Source organism: Leuresthes tenuis, unplaced genomic scaffold, assembly GCF_036924035.1.
Source record: "Leuresthes tenuis unplaced genomic scaffold, fLeuTen1.0.hap1 SCAF_22, whole genome shotgun sequence".
Lineage (NCBI taxonomy): Eukaryota > Metazoa > Chordata > Actinopteri > Atheriniformes > Atherinopsidae > Leuresthes > Leuresthes tenuis.
Genome location: NW_027325376.1, coordinates 27,994,289 through 28,014,148, shown reverse-complemented (window position 1 = coordinate 28,014,148; position 19,860 = coordinate 27,994,289). Strand labels below are relative to the sequence as shown.

Here is a 19,860-nt window from a genome sequence, read left to right as displayed (position 1 = left end):
ATGTCCCTATTAATCTCTGTGCTATAGTCAATATTCTATATTCAATGTGCTAAACAATGCAAAATGTTCAGGGAAATAGCAAAGAGTCTAACCAAAACTGTAATTTTTTTCTAATAAATGGCTGAAAAGATGCACATGAGCGATAACCTCACGTTTGCCTGCAGAGGTCAACATTGGCCTATGCTTATCCATCCAGGTGACACTGTTTGTAGTTTTTTATGGTGTGATACCTCTCATTGTATGGTACCACACAAAGACTCACCCCACACTGCCTACACCTGTATTTTGTCTGACGGCGGCCTTTAGGCCGGGTTTGATCAGAACATACGACACAATCTGGGTGGTCATCAGCCTGATACAGAAAGTGATGTTCTGTGAGTCTCTGTGGAATTTCTCCAGATGACTTCTTCCTCCTTTTATGGCTCTCTTTCCTGGAGTAGCCTTCCAGTAAACCAGTTACCACGTCTTGCACAAAGACCTTCAGAGACTTGTGAGGAGCCGGAATACAGCTTCAGTAAATTATGTGAGCATTCACCATACTTATGCTAGGAATAGCATGGAAAATTCTGTTATACCACTTTCTTGATCTGTGGGGAAAGAGTTAGATCTTCATTCTTTGATCTGCAGTGTCAACGCACCCCATGAATGAATTATAATCATCAACACACACAGGTGTATTTATTCATCTGTATCCACTGGTAGTGTGTTTTGGCCTGATTGAATGTGGCTTGATTTCATGGGAGGCTGAAAACCGATTTGTTTCTACAGTCAAATTCCAGAAATCATTATTGAGAAAAAGTGACAAAAAATCTAGGGTCGAATCAGCATTGGATAATTCTCTGTCCCCCTGATATCCAACTGTTTCATCAAATGGCCTTATCCAATTTTGGTACCCCACCCCATCAGTCAAATACTCAAAGCCTGCATGTCCATAACCTGGCTTAGTGAGACGCATGTTGGCTGACTTGGCTCTGCACTGTGAGACAGCGCGTCTGCCTCTAAATGCGCTCCTGTCATGTCTCCACCAAGTGCGCCAACACGCTCTGGTCAGTGAACAGACAGCATGGCTGCGTCTGCATGAACTGCACCGCTACGTTTTCCCACAGCTCTCCCACTGACACTTCGACCACTTCAACATTGTTGGGCAAAGGATCTGAAGTTAGTGTTTGGTGTAGGGAAACACTTTGTTCGACTGCTGATGAGGCAGGGACGCGGGGCGGGAACTAGCGCCGGGACTAGATAACAGCTGACTGTCATCTTCTGAAGGTAGATTTTCCTTTCAGAATCAGGATTAACGAATAGAAGATCCAGCGCTTATTTGCAGGTAAACTTTTTTGTGGACATTGTGCGATTATTGGAAATAAATACTGACTATATGCTGACTATATTGCTCTGCTGCTGTTGCTCAATGGTGTACTCGCTTGGTGAAGAACTCGTACTGATTCAACTTGTTGTAGCGCAAAAATTTTAGATAGAAGGATGACGTTTTTTGCGTTAGAGGTGAAGCGTGACATGTCTGATAACCAGAAGTGGAGAGTAGGAACAAAATATGACGTTATTTTTGCCACAATGGGCCATTTTATTCAAGGCGCCACCTTGTCGACTTAAATCGACCGTGGCGCTTAAAGGGTTAACAAAAGTTTGTGTAGTGGTATGATTGCCACCTTTCCTGTGGGAGATCTGGGTTCAAATCCCCTGTATGAAAGGTACTATCTCCAGTAGGGGTCCTTAGGCAAGACCCCTTAGCAGACGCTAAATACATAAACATAAACAGGTACTCAGGTCAAAGTCAGTAGGCCGGAAGAACCAGTGAGACAGAGAGCCTCCGTGGGGACTGGGGAGACAGAACCGGAGAGGTGGTGGCCGGCAGAACAGACAAGACCAAATAAAAGGGAAGGCAAAACCACCAGGACAGGCGGAATCAGTGAAAGGGCAGGCCACCTCTCAGGGACTGCAAGACGTCCAACGATGGAGAAGCTGGGACTAATACGGTAGAGACGCAGCATCTGCCAATACAGGCAGCATGGACTGAAGCTCTGAGGGCGGCCACACACAGAGACTGAAGTTCTAAAGACAGGTAATCTGGAGACTGAAGCGCTAAGGACTGGTACCCAGGAGAAGAACGTGGCAGAATTTGGTGATCTGAAGATTAGAGCTCTGTAGGCCGTGGCACAAGAGATTGGAAATATGTAGGCCGGGAGGACAGGAGATTGAAGATCTGTAGGCTGGAGGGACAGGAGATTGGACAGCTTTGGAAACCTTGCCTCTGGAGTGTCTTTTCCGAGATGATGGCTTTAATGAAGGCAACGAGGAGACAAGGAGGTGGTGAGGTGACTGGAGAGCACAACGTAGAAGAGACCTCAGCAGGCTCGCCACTTGTATATTTATAACGTAATTCGAGCTTCCTTCGGAGGGTGGCTGGGCTTAACCTTAGAGATAGGGTGATGAGTGTGACCATCTGGAGGTAGCCTAGGAGTAGAACTCCAAGATGCTCCTCTGCATTGAAAGGAGTCAGCTGAGTCAGCAGGCATCTGATTAGGATGCCTCCCGATTCGCCTCTTTGGAGGTTTTTTTGGGCACATCCACCCAAGAGGGTCCTTGGGTAAACTCAGAATACGCTGACGAGATTATTTAGCCCATCTGCCCTCAGAACACCTTGGGATCCCCCAATAGGAGCTGGAGAATGTAACCTTCCTCAACCTGTTGCATCTGCGACCCAACCTCAGATAAGCAGAAGATAATTGATGTATGGTGATCCAGGGTTTGTTATTGGGGAAGCACATGACTGTCCTTGTGAGGATAATATTGTCTACACTGAAGCTTAGGTAGTCTGTCACACACTTAGCCATGGCATTGATTTCACCATCATCTGGCATCATCAATGTGTAAAACAGATTTAATAAATAATCAGTAAAAACAAAACGAATATGGAGTGGTTGTAAACATCAACAGTAGAACAATATGGACAATACAACAACAGGATATTGCACATTATAATATTGCACTGAGTGATTGTGTCAGGTTTTTATTGTCTTGTGTGGGGATTGAGGGATCTGATAGCCCACGGCAACAAGATGCTATTTAGTCTCTTAGTTCTTGCTTGAATACTTCTATATCCTCCCTATCATAGGGCAGCAAGCTGAACTGGTGTCTAGGATGGTCATTGATGATCTTTTTTGCTCTAGAAAGGCATCGATAGCTGTTGTTGTCATACAAGAAAGGCTGCTAAACTTGCCCCTCTTTTCAGCTTTTTCCTGTCACCAGAAGAGCAGCTGGTATACTTACTGTATTAAGAGTATGCCGGCACACTCTCGAAGTGGAGTCACTGCTGGGCCTTCTTTACTACGACTGTTGTATTGGCTGACCAGGTGGGGTCCTCTGTGTGGGATCCTACGAATCTGTACTTCTGTGTATGAATCGAATTGGAATCCACGTGGTCTCTAAAAATGTCCGGGGGGGTGTAATCAGATTGTGGTCTGAATTTCTTAATAGATGATGGGCAAAGTGGTGGTATCCATCTCTTACATTTGCATAGATTTTTTTTCTCTGGTGGAGCAGTGGACAAACTCTTGAAATGTTGAAAGTGTAACAGAGAGGAAAGGTTGTTGAAATCTCTAGAAATTACCATGAATGAGTTGGGATGTGTCTGCAATGCCATCGCAGACAGTGTCAGATAATATTAAAAAAAGAATAACACAGGTGAACTCTCTCTGTAGATGATTTAGACGTAAATTTACAGCTAATAAGCCAACGTCCTGGATTACAGCACCACTTGTTAAAAGCAAAGCAGATTTATCTGCTGATTCTGTTAGTCAAGATTCTCTTTTTTTATTCTCTCTGACTTTCTGATGCCTGGATGTTTCAACAGATAAATATCTGATATTCAATTAAATTCAGTTTTATGACAAATGCCATCTCACGGCACTTAAATAATATAGTCCTATTCAAGCCAATTGGAGTTCAATTCATTGTAATCATAATCCAATCAAATCCAATTAATTAATTTCAAAACAGTCCAATTCATTCATATAGAGCCAATTCAAAAACAATATCTGAGCTAAGGAAACCAGCAGAAACTTATCTTCAATCCAATCTCACATCCTGAGCGTGCCGAAGGCGACTGTGGAGAGAAATTACTCCCTTTTAACAGGAAGAAACCTCTGGCAGAACCAGACTCAGGAAGGTTGGCTGTCCGCCTCGACCAGCTGGGGGTTGAGAGGACAAAAAAGAGAGGACGACAAACACTGGAACACCATTCAAAGGATACCTGTTGGAACAGGGAAACACCACAATAATGTCACATATACATAATATCATTTGAGAAATTAAACAGGGGGAAAAAGAGAGCAAAGTGAGGAAAGGTGTGACAGACGAGGTCCCCCAGCAGTCTAAGCCTATAGCAGCTTAACTATGGGATGTTTCAGGATCATCTGAGCCATCCCTAACTATAAGCTTTATTAAAAAGGAAAGTTTTAAGCCTAATCTTAAAAGTGGAAAGTGTGTCTGCTTCCTGGACATTTACTGGCAGTTTGTTCCACAAGAGAGGGGCCTGATAACTGAAGGCTCTGCCTCCCATTCTACTTTTAGAAACTCTGGGAACAACAAGTAAACCTGCAGTTTGGGAGCGAAGTGCTCTGTTAGGAAAATATCTTACAATGAGATCTTTAAGATATGATGGAGCTCGGTCATTAAGAGCTTTATATGTGAGGAGAAGAATTCTGAATTTAACAGGGAGCCAATGAAGAGAAGCTAAAACTGGAGAAACATGATCTCTCCTGTTAGTTCTCATCAGAACTCTGGCTGCAGCATTTTGGATCAGCTGGAGGCTTTTCAGAGAATATGTGGGACAGCCCAATAATAAGGAATTACAGTAGTCCAATCTTGAAGTAACAAATGCATGAACTAGTTTCTCTGCATCACCCTGAGACAGGATGTTCCTGATTTTAACAATATTATGAAGGTGCAAGAAGGCAGTCCTAGAAACCAGTTTTATATGTATCTCTCACGCTCATAAAGACAACATGGAAATGTGACCTGAACATGAAAAAAAACTTAGTTTGCAATCGATAACGGACTTAAATTAGATGAATTTGTTCTCTACATGCCATAGCTTAAGTCAATGCAGAGAGCTGCCAGAATTCACAATATGAATGCAAGATCTAGCCCGAATTGAACTTATGGTTAGTAATACCAGCAATGAATTAATTCAGTCTCTTACCAGTCATTAGTTTTGTTCCTACACCCAGTTGTCAACATTCTTCCCAATTTGTTTTTAGATATTTTTGACCGCCCCCTTATGTTAACTTGTTGCAGCTTGGCAGGATTTAGCTTTCACAACTCTGCTAGCCCAGAAAATGATCTCGCTGTCTCCTAACTAATGTCCATTGAATAGAGGTTATTCTTTGTAATCTGAAACCTTAAAAGTTCAGATTCTCACTTGATCTCACTTTTTGATAGTTATTCATGGAGACATGGAACCCCCCTTCAAAACTAGCTAACTCCCTCAGTTTTCACCCTGCCTTTCATCTAGGGCTGTAAAGTCCTAGTCGTCTGGTCAACTTATTGGTCGATACATTCTGGGTTGACCACAATTCTGATTGGTCAATTTTTTGCCATGTTAATTTCATACAGTCTATGGTTAATTTCATCAGGAGGAAAGTACCAAGTGCTAATGGGGGTGTTTTCAGAGCACCTCTGTTTCAAAGGTAACAGTCTGTCTTCAGAGAACACCCCCCTTGTTTTCACTATTTTGGATTAGCCCAACCCACTGGAGACAGGTAGTTCTTCAACATCCGGTGGTTATTTTTATTTTGAGCATTTACAGTGAGTCCTCCTCTACCATCCATGTCAAAAACATCGGCAGTGTGGCAGAATTTTAATTTTAATTGAAATAGATGGCGGGAAAAAAGTCGAATGCAAAATTTGCAAACAACAGTTTGCATATCACAGCTCGACTACAAACATGGCGTATCATCTACAAACGGTAATATTTCAATGTTATAGGCTATTAATATCATATTAAATATATTTAAATATTTTAGTCTAATAATCGTTTATTCGTTTTATAACTGCAGGCGCACTCGCCAACAACAAAAGCAGGATCCCTCAGATACACCCAGACCACGCTGCATGTTAAGCCTCCTCTATCATCCAAACGTAATGCAGTAATGCACAGTTTTATTTTGTTTGCACTTGTCTTGATCTGGGATGTTTCTTTTTTTTACATAATTTTCTAATGGACAAACATACAGCAGTGGTCACTTATTCTACCTAATATTACCAACCAAAAACCATCCATTTTCTATACCCGCTTAATCCAATTTAGGGTCGCGGGGGGCCTGGAGCCTATCCCAGCTGTCAATGGGCGAGAGGCAGGGTACACCCTGGACAGGTCACCAGAACATCACAGGACCACACAGAGACAAACGAGACACACAACCATCCATACTCACTCCTAGGGACAATTTAGAGTCACTAATTAACCTTACATGCATGTTTTTGGGTGGTGGGAGGAAGCTGGACTACCTGGACACCCACGCATACACAGGGAAAACATGCAGACTCCACACAGTAAGTTCCCAGCTGGGATTCGAACCCGGAACCCTCTTGCTGTGAGACGACGGTGCTAACCACCGTGCAGCCAACCAAAACCCATTTTTATTCAAATATTTACATTGAAAGTCTGTTTTGTGTTTTAGGCAGCCCAGGATGTTGCTCTCAGCACTGGAGATACCAGCTTCATTCTAAAGCTTCTGGAAGCTGCAGGAGACATATTCTTCAACAGCTGCCAGGACCGAGACAAGGCTATCACCTTCTACAGGGTTGTCTGACCAAAATAAGACTCTGAGACTCTATTTGCTGACAGTTTTGTTAAAATGAATATTATTGTTTTTAACTGTGAAGTAAACTGAGTTGCAATAATTCTATAATGTGTTGTAATAATAATATGTATTGTGCTTTTTATCTCTGTTTTTCATCATGCAGGACCGTGCTCTGCCAATTGCGGTGAAGAGCAACAGTACTCGTACCAGGCTAAGGTTGTGTAATAAGCTGACTGAAGTGATGCTCTGTCTCAAGTTGTATGCAGAAGCGGTAGAGTTTGCTCAGACTGCAGTGGACATCAGTGTCTCTCTGGGTATGCAATTCTGCTACGCTTTGCGCATTCTTGTCATTTGGTTACTTTTTCTGGGTAAACCACTACTATTTTACAGTAAAATTCTATGAAATTACACAAACCCCTTTATTTTTTTAATTGTTTTTTTTAGATTATTTAAAAATATATATATATATTTTCCCCCTTGTCCTGTCCAGCATTATGGCAGCAGAATTGTAGTCTGAATACCTTTTATGCCAAACAGATTTGCTTTGCCAAGGGAAGTTTAATAAATGTAAAGCTCCCCTTGATGCCCATTTATTTATTTTTGTATACAATATATAACATGTAATAGAACTGAACCGGACCGGGGGACAAGGAAAGAAGAAGAGGAAAGAAGAGGAAACAGGACAAAAATAGAAACAAAAACCAGACAACCTGCTCTTACAGCCTCTGTTGGGAATCCAGCCTTAGAGCCTGCAGGAGCACCTGAAAGCAGACAAGCAGAGAAAAAACAAACACACAAACAAACAAAAACAAGCACAAGTAGCAGCAATCACATACAACACAACTGTGGATATAGATGACCTGAAACCACAGTATAAGACATCAACTGCTTAGCGAGCACGCTACTGGGCTAATGAATGTGTGTTGTGTGTGTGTGTGTGTGTGTGTGTGCGTGTGTGTGTGTGAGAACATGCAACACCCATGGCACAGGACCTACATGATAACCCTGCTTAGTTATGAGTGTATAAGTGTACAGGGCCACAATCCACAGCCCCCCACCCCCCACCAGCAATCAGAAGCAGGCAGAGAGGGCCACAAGACCCAGGCCACCAGCAGCCCCCATGGAGCACAGAACCCAGGAAGCCCACCGCAGGGACGACCACGCATCCACCCAGAAGACTGCAGAGGACCACCGACCCCGCCAGGCCCCAGCCGCCCAGACATGGGCCGTGCACCGGACCCGGGCCCCAGGAGCCCGAGCGCCCCCAAACCCCCCGGCAGAGGCCCCACCCAATACCAGGGAGGGCCAAGCGCCCCAGACAGCCACACAGTCGGCCAGCACCTGCCCCAGCGCCCCTGGCCAAGTGTCCCGGGAGTCAAGACGTGCCCACAGGTGGGTGAAGTCGCGAGCAGCGGGGAGAAGCAACGCGGCCCCCCCATCGGGAGAAGCACAAGCAGGCCAGATGGCAGCAAGTCCCAGACCCAGGCCCAGTCATCACCACACACACTTTCACGTCCCATACATCCATACGTCCTCCCTCCCTCGACTCCGCTGGGGTGTGGCGCAGCGGGCACACCAGGAGGCTAGCAGCCCCCAGTCACCACAGACCCCGAACCAGCAGAATAATTCATCCTCCTGGCTCCTCCTGCCCTGGGCAGCAACCAGGAAACAGTGGTGTGGGAAGACCCCCCCCCCCACCTCACCCTTCCGGCTCTTCAATATTTTCTAATAGTGAGCGATTAAAATTGAGGGGCTGCCAACCTTGTAGAACTGGGAGCGCGGCCCTCTGGGGCCAAAGAGCCCCGCCCGCCAGATGCCACTCCATGCAACCACCCCCCAAGACCTAATGTGTGTGTGTGTGTGTTTGATAAGTAGTTATGTCTAAGGTGTAATTAAAACAGGGGCGGGGGACTGCAGAGTGAAGCCAATGAGACCACCTACGTGGCCCCATCCACTACACCCCACAGAACACACACGCCCCCAAAACCCTTCATGTGTGAGTGTGTGCTGTGTACAGGAGCCAGAAGGGAGAGGGGTATGGGATATAGACCGAGAGGGCAGCCAAACCCCTTTATTTATGTATATTTTATTTAATCTGATCACTCTTATTCTACTACCTTATTGGGAAGTGTTCAAATGCTATGCAAAATATAGCTTAATTAAACTGCATTTGTTCACAAGACAAGAAAATATCAAAACACAAACAGCCTGACAGACACACTGAAAACTGAGAAAAACATATTCATAAGCATGAAGGACTACAACTTTTCCGAGCGGACCGTGACCACTGGTCGTGTAAAACACGGGGAGGAGGACTCTGTGTGTACGTGAATAAGAGTTGGTGTACAAACTGTGGACTGGTTAAAAGCAACTGCTCTGAGGCAATAGAACTTATGACTGTGAAATGTCGGCCACGGGAGTTTACCGCTGTGATTGTCACCATTTTTTACATCCTGCTGGGTGTTAATGCTAACGAAGCATTGAAGGAGCTACATGACACACCCCTCAGTGTGACCACAGCAGATGTGAGGAAGACCCTCCAGGGAATCAACCCCCACAAAGCTCCAGGCCCCGACAATATCCCAGGGCAGGTACTGAGGGACTGTGCACACCAGCTGTCTGAGGTGTTGGCGGACATCTTTAACACCTCACTGTCACTGGCATCTGTCCCCACCTCCTTAAAGACTGCCACAATTGTATTGTCCCTGTCCCCATGAGCTCCACAGTGACAGGCCTAAATGACTACCGATCTGTAGCCCTAACCCTGGTAGTCATGAAGTGCTTCGAGAGGCTGGTCATGACCCACATCAAGGACTCCATTGACGTCACTGTGGACCCTATCACTGCACCTACAGGAAGAACCGCTCCACTGATGATGCCATCTCATCGGTGGTCCACACAGCCCTCACCCATCTGGAGAGCAGAAACTCCTATGTTCGCCTGCTCTTCCTGGATTTCTCCTCAGCCTTCAACACCATCATCCCACGGACCTTGGTGCAGAAGCTCTGGGGAACTGGGTCCTGGACTTCCTCACCAACAGACCTCAGACTGTCAGGATCCACAACACCATCTCCTCCTCCATCACCCTCAGCACTGGCTTGCCCCAGGGCTGTGTGTTGAGCACCCTCCTGTTCACACATCCCAGCTGTCATATTGTGAAGTTTGCGGATGACACAGCAGTAGTGGGACGCATCATGAACAATGATGAGTCCAAGAGAGGAGGTGGAACACCTGGTGCAGTGGTGCAGAGAAAGCAACCTCTGCAACAATGTGAAGAGGACCAAGGAGATGGTGGTGGATTTCAGAAGGGACAAGCACCCTCTCCCTCCCCTGCGCATCGGAGGAGCAGCTGTGAAAGTGGTCTCCAGCTTCAGGTACCTTGGTGTGTATATATCCAGCGATGTCACCTGGAGTGTCAACACTTCCCGTCTGGTCAGGAAGGCCCAGCGTCTCTACTTCCTCAGGAAGCGGCAGAGGGCTGGACTTGGGAGCTCAGTTCTGAGGAGCTTCTACCACTTTGTGGTGGAAAGTGTCTTCTGCACCTGCATCACTGTGTGGCACGGCAGCTGCATTGCTGCTGAGAGGAAGGCTCTGCAGAAGGTGGTAAAGGCTGTACAGAGGAGTGTGGGGAGCAGCCTTCCCACCACCTCGGACCTCTACACATCACGATGCAGGGGGAGGGCCCTCCGCATTGTGAAGGACTCCACCCATCCCACACACAGACTGTTTTAGCCCCTCCCCTCAGGCAGGCGGCTCAGGAGCATTCAGAGCAAGACCACCAGGCTCAGAAATAGCTTCTTCTTTCCTGAAGACTCCCACCCCTCTCTCATGTCATTCTGTCTCTCTCTCTCTCTTTATCTCTCTTGTTGTTCCCCAGGAAATAGCCTTATATCCCTGACATTTTTTCTTCAAGAGGAAATTTCATGCTCAGGGAATCATGAATGTGTTCAGCAAAGCAAATTAAAACTTTTACTCATTTACTTGTTTTTTTTAGATACATGAGTATGATCACATGCTTTTAATGTTTTCCTTTATATTAAATCCAGCAGTAGATGCTGCAGTGAGCCAACGTTGTAAACATGTGGACTAATGTCCAAAATAGACAAACACATGTGCCAGTCTTCCCTAAAAATAGAAAAATTACTTAATGTTGTACTGAATCTGAAACTTACTGATCCAGTGACAGCTTGAAATACTTTTGTGTTTGTTTGTACATACAGGTGAGCATCTGAATGAACGAGTTGCCTACCACCGCCTGGCCTTGCTGTACCATTGTATGGAACGGTATGAACTGGCTGAGCATTATTACCTGAAGACTTTGAGCCACTGTCCAGCTCCTATGGAGTTTGATGAGGAAACAGTGTACTATTTGAGGGTGTACCAAACACTGGGAGACATCGTATTCTGTGATCTGAAGGTAAGGAATTAGATGACAGACAGGGATTTTTATTTTCTATGTTTCAAATAACTGAAATCTTGTGTTTATGGTGGTGAGTAGCAACACACACCACAAACAGAAACATAAATGCAATCATTATAGTAAAAATAATCTTCCAATACAATGTAAAGTGACTGAAGAAAATGTCTTTTGAAGGGAGAGTACATTTTGCGTTGTTCTCGACAGGACCCATTCGATGCTGCTGGATACTACCACCTAGCTCTAGCTGCAGCCATGGATCTTGGCAACAAGAGGTCTCAGCTGCTGCTATGCACTCGCCTTGCCACCATTTACCACAACTTCTTCAAAGATCGGGAGCTCTCCCTCTTTTTTTACCAGAAGGCAAGAGGATTTGCTGCAGAGCTGAATGTGAGAAGGATTAATATCTCATCAGATCAATAGCATAGCAGCATGTCAAATACAATAATGGTGGAAAGTAGGAGAAACAATGTGTGAAGAAAATTGTGTTTAGCAGGTGGTTGAATTGATGTTTTATTTTGGAGCAAAGAAGAAAAAATATATTTTCACATGGACAGCTTGAAATTACAGTTGTTGATTGCACTACAAAATGTGTATGCTCAAGACTTCACATTAGTGTTTAGTGAAGCACTCATTGCATTAATCTTTTGCAGACATGAATTAAAACTGCAGGACACATCAATTATCTTAACAAAGGTTGCACTCTCCAATTGCTCTTCTAGTTCTACAATATACAAACACATTTTCTTCGTTGAGCCTAAATATTATAGGAAATTTCCAAATTTAGCTTTGCATTTTTTTATTTACGTTACATCCCCAGTTGATGGTAAATGCAGAGTAAAAACTGTTGGAAAAGTTTAATCCATGTTTAACAGTTTTCATTGGGTTTTTTTACTGACAGAACCCATATTCTGAATTTCCAAGTGTTCTCAGATATTGAGATATTGTTGTTCAAAATCATTAGGAGAGGTGTTGGTCAAGCTTGATTTGTAATAAATTTAGAGCGTTGTTTTACCTCTTGACATCACCTTTGTAGTACTGCGTCTGTGATCAGGGTAATGGTGCTTTATAGTCTAATATTCAGCTATTTATTTAAATGGATACGATGACTGCTCCTGCACTGCTCCTAAGAAGTCAGATTTTGAGTTGCATCTTGGTAGCCTTTAACATTTAATCCTTTCAGCCATATGACACTTATCAGAGTCCGAGTCACAAGGTCCTCAGTCTACTGAGGTCCCCCAAGCCATCTCCTCCAATTCCTTTGGGGAGACACAGAGATGTTCCCAAATCAGATGAAATATATAATCAAGCATAGCCAGGTTCTATCCTTATGCTTCATCCCAGTAAGACATTTCTGAAACCCCTTTACTGCTCCCCGAAAGACCTCCTCACACTATCCCTAAGATTAAGCCCAGCCACTCTTTAGAGGAAGCAGCGACTCATTCCCAACAAGGAATGGGAAATCTACCCTTTTCCGACTGAGGACCATGAGATGCTAATTCAGGCGATGAGATTCTAATTCTTATCCCGCTGCTTTACACTCTGCTGCAAACCACTACAGGACCTGCTGGAGGATTTTGCTTGATTGAGCCAACAAGAAAGAAAAGAAAACATATTCCTAAATCTACCAAACTGGAAACCCTCAGATTATTGCCTGTGCCTACAAATCCTGTCTGTAAAGTTTATGAACTGAGTCGGTGTCAAAGGACCAGATTTAGATTTATTTATTGTCATGTATAGGGAAATACATGAAATCTCTCCTCCACAATTAACCGCATGTTCAACAGGTGCCAACCTGGATGAACACACACATTAACATGCACACACACTCATAGAGACAAATGCATGGAGATATACACTGGAGCAGTGGGCAGAAGAATAGAGAAAAGAAAGCTGATGTGTTTGTGGCAGACAGCTGTGATAATTATTTGGGAGGAGATGCAGATGTCATTTATATGGAAGGTCCAAGCTGGGACGACAGAGAAAGAGGAAGAGGTCGAGGTTTCACCAGAGGAAGGGGAAGAGGAAGGTTTTCAGATATAGAGTGTTGGTTGTGTGGCAAGCTAGGACATCTTAGCAGAGATTGTCCTAATAAAAAAAGAAAAAAAAGAAACAACAATGACTAGACAGAGGGCAGCCGAGTGCAGAAAATGGAAAGGAAGAACCACTAGTGGTGGATGAGATGTTGGATTTAGTGGATATCTGCACAATGGCTGATAGCATGCCTCAAATTACTTTACTTGTACAAGGGAAATCATATGTGTTTTTATGTAATTCAGGAGCATGCCGCACTGTGATGAGAGATGATTGCCACTAGTTCCCCACATCTAAAGATAGCATTTTAGTAAGATCAGCAGGTGGAGCGGTGCAAAAGAAACCTATGTCCACCAAAATAAAGTTAGACTTTCCAGAAAAAGGTGGAAGTTCCTGGGGACAAGTGGTGCTTTCCCCAGCCTGCCCCTTTAATCTACTGGGACGAGATTTTATGGCAAAAATGAAAATTGCCATATACCCAGCAGATGTTGGCACGTCAATATGCAGAGACCCTTGTTATACAAGGCTCTGGGGAACCACACTATCACTGGTCCTTGGACTTACCAACTATCTTTGCAGAGGCTATAGCAAATTGTTAAGCCGAATTTGTTCCTCTCCCAAGGTAGCTAGATACTGGCGTATGTGGATGACAACCTAGTGGCAGGAAAGTCACAACAGAAATGCAAACAAGATTACATTATGTAGCAGACACAGGAAATAAAGTGAGCAAAAGTAAGCCGATAGCTTATTTCTCTAAAAGACTGGATCCGGTGGCCACACCCCACTGCGTACAAGCAGAAGCAGAGGCTACCAAAGCTCCACTTGAAAGCCAGTAACTCATAAAGAACTGCTGCAAGATTTGCTGGACGCAATATTACTACCAAAAGCTATTGTGGTTTGCAAATGTGCAACACATGCAAAAGGAACAGACTTTATAAGCAAAGGAAATGATTTTGTAGATAAAGCTGCAAAAGAAGCTGCAATGACGTTTTAACTATGACTATGGAAAATTATGTTTTAAAAGACATGCAACAACAAGCACCAGACAGCAAAAGAACTCTGTGGTGCAATGAAGGAGCAATTTTGAAAGATGACATCTACACCTGACCGTTGATGGAAAACCAATCTTGCTAAAATCCATGTATAAATGGGCAGCAATTGTGGCACATGGGCCTTGCCATGTGTCAACAGGAGGGATGAACAGTATAATAGAACAATATTATACTCATAATGGTTTTACTACTTATTCAAAAAAACTTTTGTGCACAATGTCAGATTTGCATGAAACATAATACACAGGGAAACATGAGACCACGAAGAGGTCGATTCCCTAAACCAGAGTATCCTTTCCAACAAATACACGTGGATTTTATCGAACTAAACAAATGTAACAACCAGAAGTACTGTTTGGTAATAATTGATGCATTTTCTAAATGGGTAGAAATATTTCCATGTTATTCAGCAGATGCCCTGACAGTAGCAAAAGCCTTATGCAAAAGAATAATACCTACTTTTGGGATTCCACAAAGGATCAGGAGTGATAATGGAAGTCATTTTGTGAATACGGTGATACAAAAGTTAGGGGATCACTTCTGCATGAATTTAAAAACCCATTGTGGTTATCAGGGCTAGTGGAAAGAACTAATGGAACAATTAAGCTGAAACTGAGGAAAGCAATGGAAGAAACAGGGAGAAACTGGACTGATTGCATAGACTTAGTTCAGCTAAGCATGCGGATAACTCCCACACAAGGTCAATCTTTAACTCGAAATAATGTATGGAAGACCATATTATATCCCATACCTAGCTAAATTGCATGCCACCAGTAGGAGGATGATGACACTGCAATGGAAAATTAGTTCTTATATGCATTGTATTGAGTGTTACTGTGCATGAACTGCAAATGACCGAGTTACAAGGTACCACCCTGCCTTGTTTTTCTTAAATGTCTCTTTACAATGGTGGGCTTGTTATCATGGCATAGCTGCACTTTAGGGGGGACAGGGTTAGGCTGGTATTTACGACTGTGTCTGGGTAACCTCAACTGATGGTTGGGGAGGGAAGATAGAAGAACAATCAACTATACCCAAAGAGAGACGACGTGATAAGAGGGCAATATAACTGTGTTTTTGCCTCAGTAATCAGAGCAACTCTGTATTTTGTACTGTGTTGTTCTCTTTTGCAAGATATTATTATAAAAGCCTCTTATCTCCTCAGAAGAGAATAAACTGACTCTCTGCATTACTAAATTTCCCCAACAACACTCTAGCAAGTTATCTGAAAAGGATGTTTGAAACGGAAGATATAAGTCAATATAATAATGTTCCGAATGAGACTTTGCCATTACAGGTTGGAGCAGAGCTTAATATCGGAGACTGGGTCTTCACGAAGGTGATAAAGAGGAAGGTGTGGAACAAACCGAGCTGGGAAGGTCCATTCCAGATCCAAACACCTCAACCGCTGTCAAGGTCGAGAGACGTGATACTTGGATACACAAGAGGTACTCTTTGCCTTCCCCTGACTGCTAGAGAGGGAAGTCCAGCTACAAAGTGGACCAGGTGTATAGATCCTGGTAAACTCAACGCTGGTGAAGCAGGGACATCTCTCTAGCACTTAGCAGGGCAAGAGGCAGAGAGCACCAGAGAAGAGAGGAAAAGAAGAAAAAAAGAAAGGTTCAAAGTGGTTGTTGGTAACAGGACTGGTCATAAGTCTCTTTGTGGTTCTACCTATTTTAGGTTGGGAGACTTATGGGAAATGGGAAAACAAAACAGGTCCATCAGGGCACTGTTAAGCAGCAAAGGATATTGCTGAAGCAGGGAAGGTGCATACCTTCGGAACTAAATGGAATGTGTGTCATCAGGAGAATCAGGAGAATATATAACTTTTCAACTGTCTGAGTCCTTCTTTCCTGGCTGAAAAAGGAGGAGCGTGTTCTAACGTCTGATACCTAAGAACACAGTACCAGGCGGATCTTTAACGAAAGTGTCCTATCTGAAGAATTGAAGGAGCATTCAGGAGTTGACACTTCTATATGGTCTAACATGATGAATATGTTTGGAAGATATCGTGCCATGATTCTATCACTTATGATGACTGCAGCAGTATTTACTGCAATATTGGTATTGTGCGGGTGTTGTTGTGTGCCTTGTCTCCGTTCTCTATGTACCAGGTTGGTGGTCCAGACCATAGAGGGACACCCTTCTGAGTTCAGAGCGTTGCTTCTCCAGGAGGACGAAGAAGATGAAGAATATCATCCGGACCTATATCCAATGTCGCACATTGTCCAAGAAGCTGACAACAATTGTGTTTAGATGAAATAAAATGAAGAACCTTTTGAGTGTAAATTGATAAGGTTGTAATACAAATTAAGTTCTTACAGAAAGCTAAAAGGACTTGTAAGATACTGATGTGAAGGTTGACATTTATTAATGATAAACAGGAGGGAAATGTCAGAAAAGTTTGCTTATTATCATTAAATAAAAGTCACAGCCAAAGAGGCCATTTCATATCAAAACTTCACAAGGAGAAGTTGGGAGACAAAGAGAACTGTGTTCGAAGAAGGAATGTTGTCTCCCCACTGATCGTTATCTTTATAGCTCCCCAAATAAGGAGATTCCTCCAAACTAAGGAGATATACCAGACCTGGGCATATAGAGGATTGTATGAATGTGTGTGTGTGTCACCTAATAAAAGAGCAAGGGAGGCAACCACTCAATGGAGAACTCTTGTGAATCTGCAGAGAGAAGGTTCGTGTGTTGTTCTCCCCTTGCAAGTAAAATTCTGAGGCCTCTGAGGGATTTCTTGGTTTCATACCGTTGTCTGTTAGTTAATTTTTCTAACATAGATTCCAGTTTGTTATTGTAAATGAAGAATCTTCCTCACACACCAGAGTAAGTCCTCAGGGTTCTGTGCTTGGTTCAGATTAAATAAGTTATCTCTGAATATACAAAAATCTAACCATGTGATTTTTTTTTTTTGTGGTTAAAAAAATCTTATTCTAAGGATCATTTGTAATGTTACAATTCAGTCTGTTGAGATGCCTCAAGTCTCAACAACAAGATTCCTGGGAATTTTTGTTGATGAGAGTTTGAGTTGGAAAGCACAAATTGACTGGGTTAGCAAAAAGATACATAAATCTATCGGTATAATTAGGAGGATTAGTAATCTTGTTACCATAAATTATCTTCTTACACTTTATTATAGTTTAATTGATCCAAATCCTTCATATTGTAATATAGTTTGGGCAAGTACTTTTCCTACTACACTCCACAGAATTTTAGTCCTACAGAAATGTTTTGTTAGGATGGCAACCCGAACTGAGTCACATGCCTCATCTGTACCTCTTTTCAGAAACTGCAGATACTTACTATTCATGATATCAATATATCTCAAATATGTGTTTTTATTTATAAGGTATATTCAAGTCATGAAAACTTTCCAGTGTATTTTAAGACTTATTTTAAATTGAATTCACAGATCCATTCTTATTCAACCAGACAATCTTTAGATCTTCATCCTCCAAAATTTCTTACGTGCAGAGGTCAATTTGCTATCAAATATAGGGGTTCTAAATGATGGAATGGCTTTTCCCACCTGGCAAAGAACTGCTTATCTATCAAATGTTTCAAAAGATGTTTAAAAACCAATTTAACTGTTGTTAAATTCTATGTCATACATGGAACACACTTTTATATCATGTTTATATTTCTTGTTTTACATTGCTATTGTTGTTATAACTTGTTGTTGATGTTATACATATGTTTTTGTTTTTTTCTATTATCAATTTGTTATTACTTTATGTAGTTATAATATTCTTTATATGTTAATTTTCTATTCCTTATAATTATGTAATTTGAAATTTGAAGGCGGAGGCTTCAAATCAGCCCATTTGGGTTTTCTGCCTCTCCCTGCACTTTACATTATTTGTTATCTTTGCTATTTTTTTTTATGTAACTTTAACTGTGCAAATAAATAAATAAAAAATGACAATAGAATGAACAGATAAATGAAAAACATAAAAGTAAACAAAACAATCTACACAAAATAAATAAATATACTTTTTTAATTAAAGAGAAATATTGGCTTAAATAAATGAAAAACGAAATCACAATGCTTTGAAATTAATTTCAATATTTTGTCATTTCCTCATTTATTTATTCTTTCATTTATTCATCTTTACATTTATCCATTAATTATTTTAATTTATCATTCTTTTACAGATGTATCCATTTTTGTGGAACTCCTACCATTCCATACACTGAAGTGTGTAAGACCTCTGAAGGTGGTCTATGTTATCTGGCACCCAGATGTCAGCAGTAGATGCAACAGGAAGCAACAAAATTAAACCTCCTTTGTATCTACCCTAATGCTGTCACCAGGTCACAGTTCCCCCTTTTTCAGAGTGCTATTGACTGGGTGGACTGGCAGAAATTGTTTTACAATCAAATATGTCTTAAAAAGTGATTAATCAGCAATCTGCAGTTAATGAGATTAATGAGAAAGCTGGGGTATTCATCTATAATCCACATTATCAGCTTTTGAGTTAGAGAACCAGTTCAGATGATGTCCAGTTTATTGAGATTGAGTTGTGCCATCTAATCTGCATTTAGTTTGTATCCTCCCTGATGACATTCTTTTTGATAAATTAGATGCTTTGATATTGTACAGAAACTAAAATTTTTTTTCCTTAAAAATCTCAAATGAAGCCTAAAAGATACACTCTGCAGAACAACATGCCATTTCGTAGCAATCACATTCCATCCACATCTTTATTTTAGTAATTCTAAACTATATTAAAGTAATATGGAATGACGGGGAATTTAGTAATTGTAGACAGAGCAACAGCGAGACAAGTTCAAGAGTTTAAGTTTGAATTTAGGCCGACGTGGGATGTAAAATGCTAATGTAAAAGTGCCAGACGTGCAAGAGAGACTGACACGAAAAGATATTACAAAGAGCTGTGTGCAATCCCCCAGTGCCTTCAGAAATACCACATATTCTGCTTAACAAAGAGTCCTGTGTCTCCAAAAGGGACAACTGCTTCAAAACATTCCCACAGCTCAGTGAGATACATCTGTCTCACCTCTCTTGTCTGTTCAAACAAACCTAGACTGTCCTTTATTCACGGACACAGGCCATCCACAGCCAGTTTCCCCTCTCTGACCACAGCCTGTAAAGAAGGGCAGGAACTAAAAACAACTTCACATCTGTAATGATTTTGTGTGTCGGGTGGGAGGGATCAGTGTGCTTCTATTCATGTGTGAGGCAGCCCAAAAGGAGGCAAAAACATTTTTACCAAGTGAGATCATTTTGTAGAGAGGGTCTTTTGGGGTGTTGCTTTTGTAGTTCTCGCCATAGTTTCTGACAGCTTTGATAGTAATGATAGCAATCAGTTTAATCTGTATAGCTCTTTTTCAAAACAATAGTAATAATAATGATACTTCAAATGAACTCAGATTCCATCACACTAAGCTGATGACGTCAAACAACAACTCAACAAACACATAAAACAGGCACATAAACAGCATATAAAACATAAACCCAGAGTTTGTTTTTCTTTCCTCACAGACCGTCACTATGTAACGCGAT

At 42.2% G+C, this 19,860-nt stretch overlaps 1 protein-coding gene across 1 annotated transcript in view; it reads left to right on the top strand.

Moving 5' to 3' along the window:
* LOC140281932 (SH3 domain and tetratricopeptide repeat-containing protein 1) overlaps positions 1-17,948 on the top strand; it is a 33,667-nt gene extending 15,719 nt beyond the window's left edge. Inside the window, exons 15-18 of the mRNA XM_072376446.1 lie at positions 6,699-6,821; positions 6,985-7,135; positions 11,042-11,238; positions 11,446-17,948. Of these exons, the coding sequence (XP_072232547.1) occupies positions 6,699-6,821; positions 6,985-7,135; positions 11,042-11,238; positions 11,446-11,661 (687 nt within the window). The 3' untranslated portion in view covers positions 11,662-17,948. The remainder of the gene's footprint in view (positions 1-6,698; positions 6,822-6,984; positions 7,136-11,041; positions 11,239-11,445) is intronic.
* The last annotated feature ends 1,912 nt before the right edge of the window (positions 17,949-19,860 follow it).